The following is a 13,979-nucleotide window of genomic DNA, read 5'->3' as shown; positions in this document are numbered from 1 at the left end:
CAAATTTTCAAATCCCCTAAGTTCTGTAAAAAAAATAATTCGTAAATCACCTTGAAAGTCAAACTTAATATTGAAAAGCTATACACAAAATAACAGCTGAGTATCTTGAGGCATTGCAAAAAAAAAAAAAGAAGAGTCCAGAATTGTTGGGGTTTTTTTTATATCACCTAAGTTCAAGGGCCATAACTCTGTCACAAATGGGTAAATCAACCGGAAAGTCAAACTTGATCTGAAACAGTACATGGTAACGCTATACACAAATTATCAGCATTGTAAAAAAAATCCAGAAAACTATATGTGGGACAGATGGACGGACAGACAGACAGAAGGGCGGAGATCAGATCTATAGTCCCATCAAATTGGATCGGCAGGGGACTACTAACTGTTAGTTATGTGATTCCACTAAATTTATTTATACATATCCCATAAATCAGTTAACATATTCTCCAAACATATAGGGTGCAGCAAAAAACTCTTTAAGCCAAAGCCAGTTGAACTGGTAGGGGCCTAATAACAAGTAACTTAAAACAAATGGGTTATTTATAGGTCAAACTACCCATAATCATCAAAGATAATACTGACAAGGCATTTCATCATTTTAAATTTTTTAATGAAGACCTATATTAAGCTGCTACACAAAGCAACAATATAGGGAAGGGTGTGGTGCCTTAAGATTACCTTTCTGTGACGGGAGCGCCATCCGGTTTCCTGGCAATAATGAATCGGCAAGCTAAACCAGCATCCTTCACCATTTGGTCACCAAGAAACTGAAATGTAAAATGGTCAGCTTAAGAACTGTTAATATAATCGAAACATACCTTAAAACAAGTTGCATAATGTTTGTAACCAAAACATACAAATTTATTCAATATTGAAGAATATAACACAATGAGAACTATTAACAAGCATTATGAGAGTACTGCTAAAGCAATATGTGTCCCCTACCAGGACCCAACAATTTTTTGTATCTCCTAAGTTCAAGGGCCATAACTCCGTCAAAACTGGGTAAATTGACATGCAAGTCAAACATGATCTGTAACAGTATATGATAAAGCTATACACAAAATTTCAGCTCAATATATCAAGGTCTTCTGAAAAAAGTCCGGAAAACTAATTTTTCATATCTTCTATGTTCAAGGGCCATAACTCCATCAAAAATGGGTAAATCACCATGAAAGTTAAACATGATCTGTAACAGTACATGATAAAGCTATATACAAAACATCCGGAAAACTATGTGGCACGGACGGACGGACAGACAGATGGACAGAAGGATGGAGATGAAACCTATAGTGCCCTCTGGTTGGACCAGTAGGGAACTAATAGCAGAAACATACAAACTTATTATAGGGACTCGAACAAAGTTGTATCATGTTCATAACAGAAAAACCTAAATTTATTGCACTAAAGTTAATGAAAGGTTTAAGCATGGATAAAATGTTACTTACCTCACCCAGCCGTTTGGCAGTACTAATGGACGTGGATTTCTGTTCTCCGTAGTCCTCCAGTTTCCGCGACATGCTCCGGTTTTCCGAAATCAGCTCAAACAGTTCTGAATCGGGCATGTTGGCAGCCTGAAATACAGAATAATCGTCAAAAACCAAAAAATGATAAAATCAACAAAAGATTCTGCCAGTGAAATCAGAGGTCGATTACAAGTTTTCACCAACAAATTAGTAATTAATTATATGCATAAAAAAGGTATTTTAATTTGACTGTTCCAAGATTACCTGATCTCGTAACAATTATTGATTATTCAGCTTCTTCATTATCTTTGAAAGTAGAAGCTATGCACCTAATGAATGCAGTGAGGTGTATAATTGCAAATATGAACAGTAAGTGGAAATAGTGAAAGCAGTTGTTGCCAGAGAATGACACCTACTTTTAAACACGTTGACTATTGCTAGTTTTTGTAAAATCTTTTTATATATTTATTTTAAAATTTAAATTTTTTTAAAATAATTTTTAATAGTGTGTTACTGTACAAATCTGCAATCTTAGAAAGTGCTCCATAGCACTCTTCCAACTATTACAATGACTATATCTTTATTAACTGACTATCTTTTTATTAACTGACTATCACGTTATTAACTGACCTTGCTGTACAAGACATCCAGCCAATAGTCAGCAATCTTAGAAACTGCTCCATAGCACTCTTCCAACTATTACAATGACTTTAACTTTATTAACTATCACTTTATGAACTATCTTTTTATTAACTATCACATTATTAACTGACCTTGCTGTACAAGACATCCAGCCAATAGTCAGCAATCTTAGAAACTGCTTAATAGCACTCGTCCAACCATTACAATGACTATCTCTTTATTAACTGACTATCACATTATTAACTGACCTTGCTGTACAAGACATCCAGCCAATAGTCAGCAATCTTAGAAACTGCTTCATAGCACTCGTCCAACCATTACAATGACTATCTGTTTATTAACTGACCATCTCTTTATTAACCGACTATCTGTTTATTAACTGACTATCACATTATTAACTGACCTTGCTGTACAAGACATCCAGCCAATAGTCAGCAATCTTAGAAACTGCTCCATAGCACTCATCCAGCGTCTTCCCTTTGAGGAACGCCTCAAACACTGAAGACTGGAAAATCTTTATCAGCTGTAGCTCACCTCGTCTCTTCACTTCAAAACCCTGGTATAATGATCACAGAAATAATATTAACTTAAAACAAAAATGTACTTTACTATTTGCCATAACAATCAGTACAATGTGTACACTGGACACCGAAGATCTTGCTTTTATGCAGCTGGACATACGAATAAGTATACAACTTTATGTCCTTTATGTTTAATTACAGGTGGCAAGAGACTAATGATGGTCAAATGCAGCAAAACAAACAAATATTGGGCTCAAGAGTTAACTAATCTGAAGCCTATTTCACTAAACATAGTAAATTTATGTTTGGCATCTATTTCACGCAGAAAATTACTGAAGTATTCTAAAGGCAAAATAAAATGAAATACGTGTTCTTCTAACTATATTTTGTTGAACTATAATAGTAATAAGAATTGTGGTTTAGTCATAGATTTACATTTACATGCAAAACTAAGCTTACGATGTTTTGTGGAATTGGGCCCTGGCCTTTAGAAATAGCACAACGTTAAAGTCTGAATACTTTGCTACGTCTTATGTCTACACCTATAATATAACACGCAAGGCTGTTTTAATGGTCACCGATAGTTCTGACCGCTTCTCTTCTTTACCTATGTTGCACGTTGCAAGGATCTTTTTGCTATCAGGTCAATTCAATCACCGTATTGTGCTAAATATTTTATACAAAGATTAACTCCATAAATTGAACAGTAAAGGAAGCCACCATAACATAGAAATGGCTACATACAAGGCCTCGGTAATGAGGGCTGGCTAGCTACACAGTGGTTATATTTTAGGTGGGGGAAAAGCCATCCACCTCATCTAAACGTTCCCATACTAAGCACAGGTTCCTTTTAGTAATGATAATAATTGGTACTAGGTAGGTTAGGTGAAGACAAAATCTTATTTGCATAAAATACCTTCCTGTATACATACTGCTTATAATTTATTTAAACTCAATAGGTTTGAACAAGAAAAACAAACATACTGAAACTTTAACAGACAAAACTGTAAACCTTTAATTCAGCAAGAGAACCATCGAAGTTGAAGACGGCGTATCTCTTCTTCAGTTTCTTCCCTTCCTCCTTGGATGCGGGAAGAATCATGGCGAGATACGGACCGTCCACCTCAAAGAAAATGGAGTTTTCGCTGCGGAGGGTGTACTCGAGACGCGACGTGTCCGCAAGCTCCTGATACTGGTGGTTCGTGAAGTGATCCTATACACAATACATAAAAATTGGTTTCACTAACACATGCAACACGACTCGTGTAGTAACTATACAGACAAATCTTTCAAAGCACATCCACATTGAAGGAAGAAGGGAGGACTGTTTAACGATGAACTCAACACTTTTTTATTATGGCATTGTTATATCCATTGAGACTTGAGGGTTAGAGATCACACAGATAGTAAGAGAGGAAACCCGATTCTGCTACATCAAGGGCTAACCTTTTAGATTAGTAGCAAGGGATTTTTTCTATATGCATTATCCCACAGATTGGATACGTAACACAATTTTATAACGTTTATATGCGTTGGTTAGAGACCACACAGATAATAAGAGAGGAAACCTGATGTCGCTTAATAATGGGCTAATCTTTTCGATTACCAGCAAGGGATTTTTTATATGCACAATCCCAGACTGGATAGTACATACCAGTCTTTGTTACACCAGCTGTGGAGCTCTGGCTAAAACGAGAAATAGCCCAATGGGCTCGCCAACGGAGATCGATCTCAGACAGGCCACTCATCAGGTGAATGCTTTACCGCTGGGCTACTACTCGTCCAAACACACTTCTTGTTCCCCAGTAAAATCCAATCAATCATCTTACCAACATTTAATAGAAAAACTCATTTATTCATTGTAAACATCAGCAAAACCAAAAAACAGTGTACGGTGAGGGTAGACCTGGTTAAAATAAACATTTGTTGTTTTTTGTAAATATCACCTTTTATACATGATATACATGTTTGTTGGATTTAGAAACTGTTTTGAAATACGAAATGAGTCAGTTGTAAAAAATATGTGCATATAATTAAAGGTATAATCAACAAATAAAATTTCTTATTCAGTTTATACTGAATAAGGAATTAAGAGTTATATACCTTGACCATGACGTTGAGCATTGAACCAGGATAGGATATTGTCACTTTGGGCTTCTTTGAGTTGGTTGTTTTGATTACGTAGTTCTCCGGGAATGTTGCTGGCAGAACACACCAGATACCATCAGTATCCAACTCTAAAGGCCGCCTTCAAGAGAAAAAACAACAGCAGTTCAACAAAAATAATATTACCATTTGGAATACTACGATTAATTTTTGACAAAAAAATTAATTAAACAAGTTTATAACTTTAATCAAATATTTACACTAGACAATTTATTATAAAATTAGATGTTACAGTTAGCCATGAAGCCTTCAAAATTATCGCAATGGTGCTTTATTGTTGTCAAGCAAAAATATATTAACTGAAAACCACCTTTGCAACTAAACATTCCAAGAAAAACGAAAAAGTAAATTCACAATTATCTCTATTTAATTTAAAACTATTTCTGGCCTGGTGCTTATAAAACTTTTAGAGTCTAGTCTGAGACGTGAACGTCATGGCAACGCCACACAAATTGTATGTGTATGACGTCATTAAAGATTGAGTTTGGACTCTTAAACATTTTATAGGCACGGGCCCTGGTCAAAGAAAGAAATGTTTTATTTAACGACGCACTCAACACATTTTATTTACGGTTATATGGCGTCAGACAAATGGTTAAGGACCACACAGATATTGAGAAAGGAAACCCGCTGTCGCCACTTCATGGGCTACTCTTTTTGATTAGCAGCAAGGGATCTTTTGTATGCACCATCCCACAGACAGGATAACACATACCATGGCCTTTGATATACCAGTCATGGTGCACTGGCTGGAACGAGAAATAGTCCAACGGGCCCACCGACAGGGATAAATAAAAAATGTCTTTCTTTTCTTTTGTTATACACACAAACATACCCTATTTGTTCGACAATCTCCCTGGCTTTCTTGATAATGTTAGCACCGGTGTAACACACAATGCCGGCCATCTCCATACTGTACCAGCGAGCTCTACAAAATAAATGAAGTGCACATCACATTAAAATTTTAAACTATGTTTTAACATTTAGTGAGATGCCAGCTTGGTTTAACAAATATCAAACACTGTACTACTCATTTAAAAATAAATGCTAAAAAGATCTTGAAAAAAAAGGGTTAAAACTCGGTACTATAAATAAATAAAGGTAGTTTTTCAACATTGTAGATCAAATACAGTGCTTGGTAAATTTGTTTTAAGCAGAAAAACCCTGAAATTCAATAGAAAAAAAAAAAAAAAGCTCAATAATATTAAGGGGCCGTCCATAATTTTCAACGTTTTCATGAGCGTACAAACTGTACGCTGGGGGAGGGGGTTACAGGGCCAGCGTACACTTTTTTTGAAAATGAAAAATGTCGATCAACATTTTTCATTTGGGGATGTACACTTTTAGGGGGGTCAAAAGTGTATGGTTTGTACGCTCGTGAAAATTATGGATGGCCCCTAAGTAATAGCAATGAATACGGCTCAAGAATACAAATCAAATTAAAAACTTCAGCAATTTAAACTTTTATGTTTACCCAAAAAATTTTTTTTTACTATCCTCCGAGACAAAAGCAACATCAAAGTTCACAATTACAACTTTTTTTCTTTTTCCTATTTTCAATACAACCAAGGGAAAAAAATTTCTTAAAAATACGAACCCTTTCCTCATGACATATCCATAGAACGAGTTGAGAATACACTTGTGTGCGAGCTGCAGCGAGTCATACAAGACAACCATCCCGTTCGCTCGTTTGATCTCGCCCGCATCTCTAGACGCCTTCGCCTCGGCCAGTTTCTTGTTCCACACCTTCGTCAGGCCCTTGAACTCATACCGCCGGTCTCGGAATGCCCTCACGGTGTCCACATAAAAAGAATTCTCACGCTGGCAAACCGTCGCTGTTCGTTCTTCCATTCTTTTCTCTTTCGTTTTCTTGTAAGCTTTGCGACAGTAGTCTGAAAATAATATGTAATGATTTGATTAGAAGCTAAAATTTAAAAACATTTGATAATTTTTATTTCTTTTTGTTAATTCTTAACCTGGCCTTTCAACATGTAGATCCCCCCCCCCCCCCCCCCCAACACACACCCACCACATACTAGTGACTGGTTCGAACATTATGAAAAAAAAATTCTTATTGACAAGTATTTCTGGTTTGACATATCTAAATATAACAAAGTGCAAGGATTTTAAAATAAATCTGAAAGGATCTTTAAAAAGCTGACAACTTAGTAAAGTAAATCTTTAAGCATTACAAACATGAATTCCATAAATTTAACAGTGATGGAGACATAGAAGTGGCTATGGACAAAGCAGTCATACATTTGTGGAAAAAGCGCAGTGTAAAGCCACCATTCCCAATCTAAATGTTCCATAAAGTTAAAAAAAAAGAAGTTTGTTTTGTTTAACGACACCACTAGAGCACACTGATTTATTAATCATCAGATATTCGATGTCAAACATTTGGTAATTTCGACATATAGTCTTAGAGAGGAAACCCGCTACATTTTTCCATTAGTAGCAAGGGATCTTTTATATGCACCATCTCAAAGACAGGACAGCACATACCACAGCCTTTGATATACCAGTCGTGATGCACTGGCTGGAGTGAGAAATAGCCCAATGGGCCCACCGAAGGGGATCAATCCCAGACTGACCGCGCATCAAGTGGGTACTTTACCACTGGGCTACGTCCACCCGAATGTATAAAGTAAAGATAATAATAACAATCGACCATCATACCAGCTAATCTTTTCTTCTCAATATTGGCTTGTTCTTCTCTTGGCAGTTGATGAAATGCTCTCGATTCTTGTCCGGGGAAAAACGAAGGAAACTTCTCATTTTCTAGCTGCTGCTGAATCCGATGAAACTCACTTCTTGTTGCAGGCACTGAAATTATCAAGTACAGGGTGGTAGAAATATTAATTCACTGAGTTTATATATTTACCTATGGTCCTATTTTTAGAGTATTTTGACAAAGATGTGCTGCAGAAAAAGAAAAAAAAAAGCTTGAAATTTAAGGTGTCATAATTATAGAACAGAAATTGCTAAATTTTATATTGTAGACTTTTCAGTAATACTGTAACCTCTACTTTTAATTCATTCTCCGATCTTATGGACTAGTCTGCACATCCAATCCAATCGATATAATCTTCAGTTGTGTCGACAGTGACTATTTCTAGTCATATGATGATTGGTATGTTACATTGTTTTAAGTTTCCCTCTTTTTTCTTTTCATATATTAGCCTGACATATAACCTTAGTACAACAAGAAAAATAAAAACAAACAAACATGTCAGGTTGAAGTATATAACAATAGTAAGAAACTGAGACCAATAAGACTTACTGAATTCTCCCCTCCACATCCACGGCATATTACGCTGACACTGAGCTCCTGGTTTGTTGAAGTCGCATGCCGCACACGTTGCTTCACCAACAATGGCAGGAGGCTGAAAACATTCAGATAACACAATAAACAATGGCAAAAATAAATTAACAATTGTGAGATTACTGCTAAAGCAATACATGTTCCATACCAGGATCAACCAATTTTTTATATCTCCAAAGTATAAGGACCATAACTCTGTAAACAAAAAAAGAAGGGTAAACTGCCATGAAAGTCACACTTGATCTGTAACAGTACAGGATAAAGCTATAAAAAATATTTCATCTAAACATCTCTAAGCACTGGAAGAAAAAAAGTCAGAAAAATAAATGTTCCATTTTCTAAGTTCAAGGGACATAACTGTAAAAAATTGTCATGAAAAGTCAAACTCGGTCTGACACTACATGATAAAGTTATCATAAAGTTTGAACATAATATCGTGAGGCACTGTCAAAAGTCTGCAAAACTGTATGTGGAACAGACAGAGAGACAGTCAGACAGAGAAAAAAAACCCACCTATAGTATCCTGCGATTGGACCGGCTGGGTACTAATAAAACCCTATTGTTGAAATTTCTGAATAACATAATTATCATATATTTTCGAGAAAAAAAAGAGGATATTTTTTTAAAAGTAAACAATTCATGGGAATCAAGTCATATATAAACAGTTTTATCTCTAATTTAGAATTTCAATTTGTTTTTCAAACACTAGGAAAGAAAACAAATTTGATTTTTGAAGTATTATGATGGTTAATTACCAGTAGCCTGTTGGTGTACAACTAGTGAAACCTCTCAAAACTGGACCCGCTGGTAACCGGATTTCCCTCAAAACCGGACATTTTTCATGGTCCTTTTTTAAAAATTAGTACATAACTTAACCAGGTGTCCGGTTTAGAGGGGTTTCACTGTAGTTCTATTTCTAATTTAGAATCTCAATTTCTTTCTCAAATGCAATGATAAAAATTGATTTTTGAAGTGCGATGATGTTTAATTACCTGTAGCCTGTTAGTAAGGATAATGTTGGGGTACATGGCGGCCACGTCGAGATGATAAATTATCGGGTTTTCAAGTCGGTTCGGACAGTCTCGTAACATAGATAACCGTTCAGAAATGTCAGACACAATCTGGAACCAAAATGAAATGCACATTTAATAATTAAAGTATAAGATACCAATCTAGAATAATCTAGATCTCACTTTTATTTAAAAAGTATGATTGATTTACATGGCAACAGAGAAACATAGCTCTCTATGTTTATAAAGTTTAGGTCTCTTTAGGTGTTTATAAAACTTAAGACTCAGGTCTCAAATAAAATCTTGCCCATACAAATAGCATGTAGTTAATGTCTGAACATGTTGCTAATGTCTTGAGTATATACGTCAAAGTTGTATATTGTGAATGGGCTCTGCACTAACAAACTATTTATTATTTCGACTGTAGGAAATTCTACAATTTGTTGCAGTCACCAGAGTCGCAAAATTACATGCAATCTGCTGTCATGGGTACTACATGAGTAGCTGTTAGATACCAGTATCTTACGAGATACCAGTTATCTTACGAGTAACTATATCTAACAAGTGAAAGTGATTTGCTTAAGTTTATTAAAATAGTTTTAAAATAAATGTTATCTAATGGAAACAAATGTTGTATGCTATTTCTTTAAAAAAACAAACAGGTTTAAAATAAATTTAACTAAAACTTATTTACGGTGTTAGTGCTTTGCAGTTAACTTATAAATGCATCACAGAGCAGTCAGTTTCAGGTTAACTTGTATGTCACAGAGCAATCAATTTTGATAGTGCTTATTTTATTGGATGGTATGGTTGTGGCGACCAGGTCATCACCCAAGAACAGCCAATCATGTCTTTAAATTGGTAATACACATGTTTTATTGCCATTTGATATCATAATAATGCCTGTTTTCACCAACAGGTCTTTTCTAGTCATGTATGACAGCTTTGTTTAAACCAATAACTCCTAAATATTAAGAATGATTTATTCAAGAAATAGACTAAACCACTAGAAGAATATCTACTTAAATATTTTACTAACCTCATCAAAATTTGTCACTGTGTTCATGGGGATCTTTTCTTCGACCTCTATAGCGTGTTTCATTGTTCGTTCTATGTTATCTATCAACATCTGGAACGCTTCTGGCACCTGGTGAGATTAAACAACACTATTAATATTACAAATGAAGCAAGCACATAACCAGCAAACAATTGTGAATAAGAATTTTTTTACCCTGAAATATTGTGGCAGACTTTTTTTTAGATAACCATGCGAAGTGTTTAGATTTTATTTGATGCCATTTTTGACTAAAGGATTAAGAGTCAGAGTGATAGCTCCACATCAATGGCGAGGTCTTGCATACAGTTCATAAAACAATTAGTGTTAAAACAAGACACAAGCAGAAGAAAATACTTGACATCCATCATAACTGTTTCAAAATATTATAAATAAAACAGTTGGCGAGAATAAAATGTTAGCGAATTAAGCGAGGCTATACAAGAGTCTAAATTTAAAGAGACTTACAACAAACTGTTTCCATACACTTTTGGGTGATTGTTTTGTTGGCGATTAACTGAACATACAACAGAAAAATTATTAAATAAATAAATAAATGTTGTATTTACGGTTTATTTATGGTTATGTGGCGTTAAGGACCACACAGATACTGAGAGAGGAAACCCACTGTCGTCACTTCATGGGCTACTCTTTTTGATTAGAAGCGAGGGATCATACAACAGTTACATGCTATAGATTAAACCAAACAACCATAGTCAATTTTCTATTAAATTTAAGTGGTCTGCACCAACTGCATAATGTCAAAATTGATCAAAAGCTGATCCTACATCTTCAGTTGTTTTTTTAAATTTCTGATATGATCACTTTGCTAAAGTTTTAGGTTGCTAATATGTCACTTATTCTTAATTCCTGTAAATTTTAAAATCAATAATATTTTTTATTTATAGTAACAGAAACATTTTAGCATAGGAAGGATCCAAAATGACACAATTTAAAGAAGAAAGCTGTAAATTGTGTAAAAGAAAAAAACCTACCATCCTGAATCTGCAAGGAAGGTCTGCTCTGAAGACTCCAGACTCCAACGCTTCAACATGGCCGCCAACGTATGTCTCTGAATCTAGAACATGTCCGTCTTCCGTCAGTTTGTTCAGGGCAGACTCCTGTTTGTTGGGGAACACAATGTTGGCATGGTAAGCCTGTACCATGAGCAGAGCCTCACATAATGTTCCGGAGCCTTTACGCAAAACCTGTAGTTGAATAGAACAAGATAATAGCAGGGTTTGTTCACATATTCTTATATTTTACCCCCCACCAAAAATCAAGAAATACTGAGTCCAAAACGGAACGATTTGGAAAACAGCTGGAGCAAACACAGACACTATCGAACTGTGTAGAGCGAAGGATAAAAAAGGAAGTTGGGTTCACGAGACCAAAACTAGGAAGGTGTACATCGGAAGATTTTGTAGCCATTTGGCTGTTGAATGTTCGGACCTTAAGGTGGAAAAGCCAAGGTCAGAGATCGGAATAGTTGTATAAAGAAATTCCAGTGTTCTAGCTAGCAATAAAGGGAAGGGTGCTGCACCCTGTCCTTGTTTAGTGCCACCCCGCCCCTGGTTATTATCGCCGTGCCCCTGGTTATTATCACCCTGCCGAAGTTCAATGCCAAAGAGAAAACAATAAAATCATATTTAGTCTTTGATATGCAGTGTAAAGCATAAATAGCTTGTCATGGGTTTGAGTTCTCAACTAAATTACTTGACAATATATTGTTAAGGTCACATTAGGTGTGAACGTCTACCAACTGTAACAAATTGTCAGTATTCAGTACTGACTAAAAAATAAGAAGTTCTTGTAAAAAATGCCTGACAAATAAACAAGCAACTTGTCTTATCAAAATTCCAAGCCTATGGCAAAAACAATTTCAAAATTGCCGAAGGTAACAAATTCTTAAGTTCTGTCAAAGATTCAGGGCTTCTAGATTACGGTAGCCCCACTCCCTTAGCTAGTGATATTCAATGTTGGGCTAGTAAATAAATACTACTGCCATGCCTGACAGGGCTTCTAGATTATGGTAGCCCCACTCCCATGGCTAGTGATATTCAATGTTGGGCTAGTAAATAACTACTATTGCCATGCCTGACAGGGCTTCTAGATTATGGTAGCCCCACTCCCATGGCTAGTGATATTCAATGTTGGGCTAGTAAATAACTACTATTGCCATGCCTGACAGGGCTTCTAGATTATGGTAGCCCCACTCCCATGGCTAGAGATATTAAATGTTGGGCTAGTAAATAACTACTATTGCCACACCCGACAACTAGTGAATTTTTTTTTTTTAAATGTTGCAGTAAGTCTTTTTTTGTAAATATGAACATCCTGCCAACCCCCCCAACCCCCCAATGTTAGTGTTTTTAATCTCTATCTCCCCCTTTAGGTGACATATCTGATTATTACTATTATTTAGTAAAATTGTATTAAGTAAAGTAGGGCTAGTGAATTTTAATTGTAGCTAGTAAATTTTAAACATCACTGATCCCACAGGTAGTGGATTTAAAACAAATTCTAGAAGCCTGGCTAAATCCTCAAACACAGTGTATTGTACGATTCCACCAAAAACTACTGTTGTAACACAAAAACTACTGTTGTAACACAAAAACTACTGTTGTAACACAAAAACTACTGTTGTAACACAAAAACTACTGTTGTAACACAAAAACTACTGTTGTAACACAAAAACTAATGTTGTAACACAAAACCTACTGTTGTAACACAAAAACTACTCTTGTAACACAAAAACTACTCTTGTAACACAAAAACTACTCTTGTAACACAAAAACTACTGTTGTAACACAAAAACTACTCTTGTAACACAAAAACTACTCTTGTAACACAAAAACTACTCTTGTAACACAAAAACTACTGTTGTAACACAAAAACTAATGTTGTAACACAAAAACTACTCTTGTAACACAAAAACTACTCTTGTAACACAAAAACTACTCTTGTAACACAAAAACTACTGTTGTAACACAAAAACTACTCTTGTAACACAAAAACTAGTTGTAACACAAAAACTACTCTTGTAACACAAAAACTACTCTTGTAACACAAAAACTACTGTTGTAACACAAAAACTACTGTTGTAACACAAAAACTACTCTTGTAACACAAAAACTACTCTTGTAACACAAAAACTACTGTTGTAACACAAAAACTACTGTTGTAACACAAAAACTACTCTTGTAACACAAAAACTACTGTTGCAACACAAAAACTACTGTTGTAACACAAAAACTACTGTTGTAACACAAAAACTAATGTTGTAACACAAAAACTACTGTTGTAACACAAAAACTACTCTTGTAACACAAAAACTAATGTTGTAACACAAAAACTACTGTTGTAACACAAAAACTACTCTTGTAACACAAAAACTAATGTTGTAACACAAAAACTACTGTTGTAACACAAAAACTACTCTTGTAACACAAAAACTAGTTGTAACACAAAAACTACTGTTGTAACACAAAAACTACTCTTGTAACACAAAAACTACTGTTGTAACACAAAAACTACTGTTGTAACACAAAAACTACTGTTGTAACACAAAAACTACTCTTGTAACACAAAAACTACTCTTGTAACACAAAAACTACTGTTGTAACACAAAAACTACTGTTGTAACACAAAAACTACTCTTGTAACACAAAAACTACTGTTGTAACACAAAAACTACTGTTGTAACACAAAAACTAATGTTGTAACACAAAAACTACTCTTGTAACACAAAAACTACTGTTGTAACACAAAAACTAATGTTGTAACACAAAAACT

General features: G+C 35.1%; 1 protein-coding gene across 1 annotated transcript in view; it reads right to left on the bottom strand.

Annotated features, from left to right (window-relative positions):
• The window catches only part of LOC121385842 (DNA polymerase epsilon catalytic subunit A-like), a 55,526-nt gene that overhangs the window by 27,001 nt on the left and 14,546 nt on the right, over positions 1–13,979 (bottom strand). The window contains exons 15-26 of the mRNA XM_041516634.1: positions 11,180–11,392; positions 10,170–10,277; positions 9,113–9,241; positions 8,079–8,181; positions 7,475–7,621; positions 6,393–6,687; positions 5,631–5,723; positions 4,733–4,877; positions 3,642–3,842; positions 2,512–2,664; positions 1,449–1,574; positions 679–767 (exon numbers count right to left, since the gene is read on the bottom strand). Of these exons, the coding sequence (XP_041372568.1) occupies positions 679–767; positions 1,449–1,574; positions 2,512–2,664; positions 3,642–3,842; positions 4,733–4,877; positions 5,631–5,723; positions 6,393–6,687; positions 7,475–7,621; positions 8,079–8,181; positions 9,113–9,241; positions 10,170–10,277; positions 11,180–11,392 (1,802 nt within the window). The remainder of the gene's footprint in view (positions 1–678; positions 768–1,448; positions 1,575–2,511; positions 2,665–3,641; positions 3,843–4,732; positions 4,878–5,630; positions 5,724–6,392; positions 6,688–7,474; positions 7,622–8,078; positions 8,182–9,112; positions 9,242–10,169; positions 10,278–11,179; positions 11,393–13,979) is intronic.

This window comes from Gigantopelta aegis, chromosome 2, assembly GCF_016097555.1.
Source record: "Gigantopelta aegis isolate Gae_Host chromosome 2, Gae_host_genome, whole genome shotgun sequence".
Lineage (NCBI taxonomy): Eukaryota > Metazoa > Mollusca > Gastropoda > Neomphalida > Peltospiridae > Gigantopelta > Gigantopelta aegis.
This window is presented reverse-complemented; position numbering and strand designations above follow the sequence as displayed.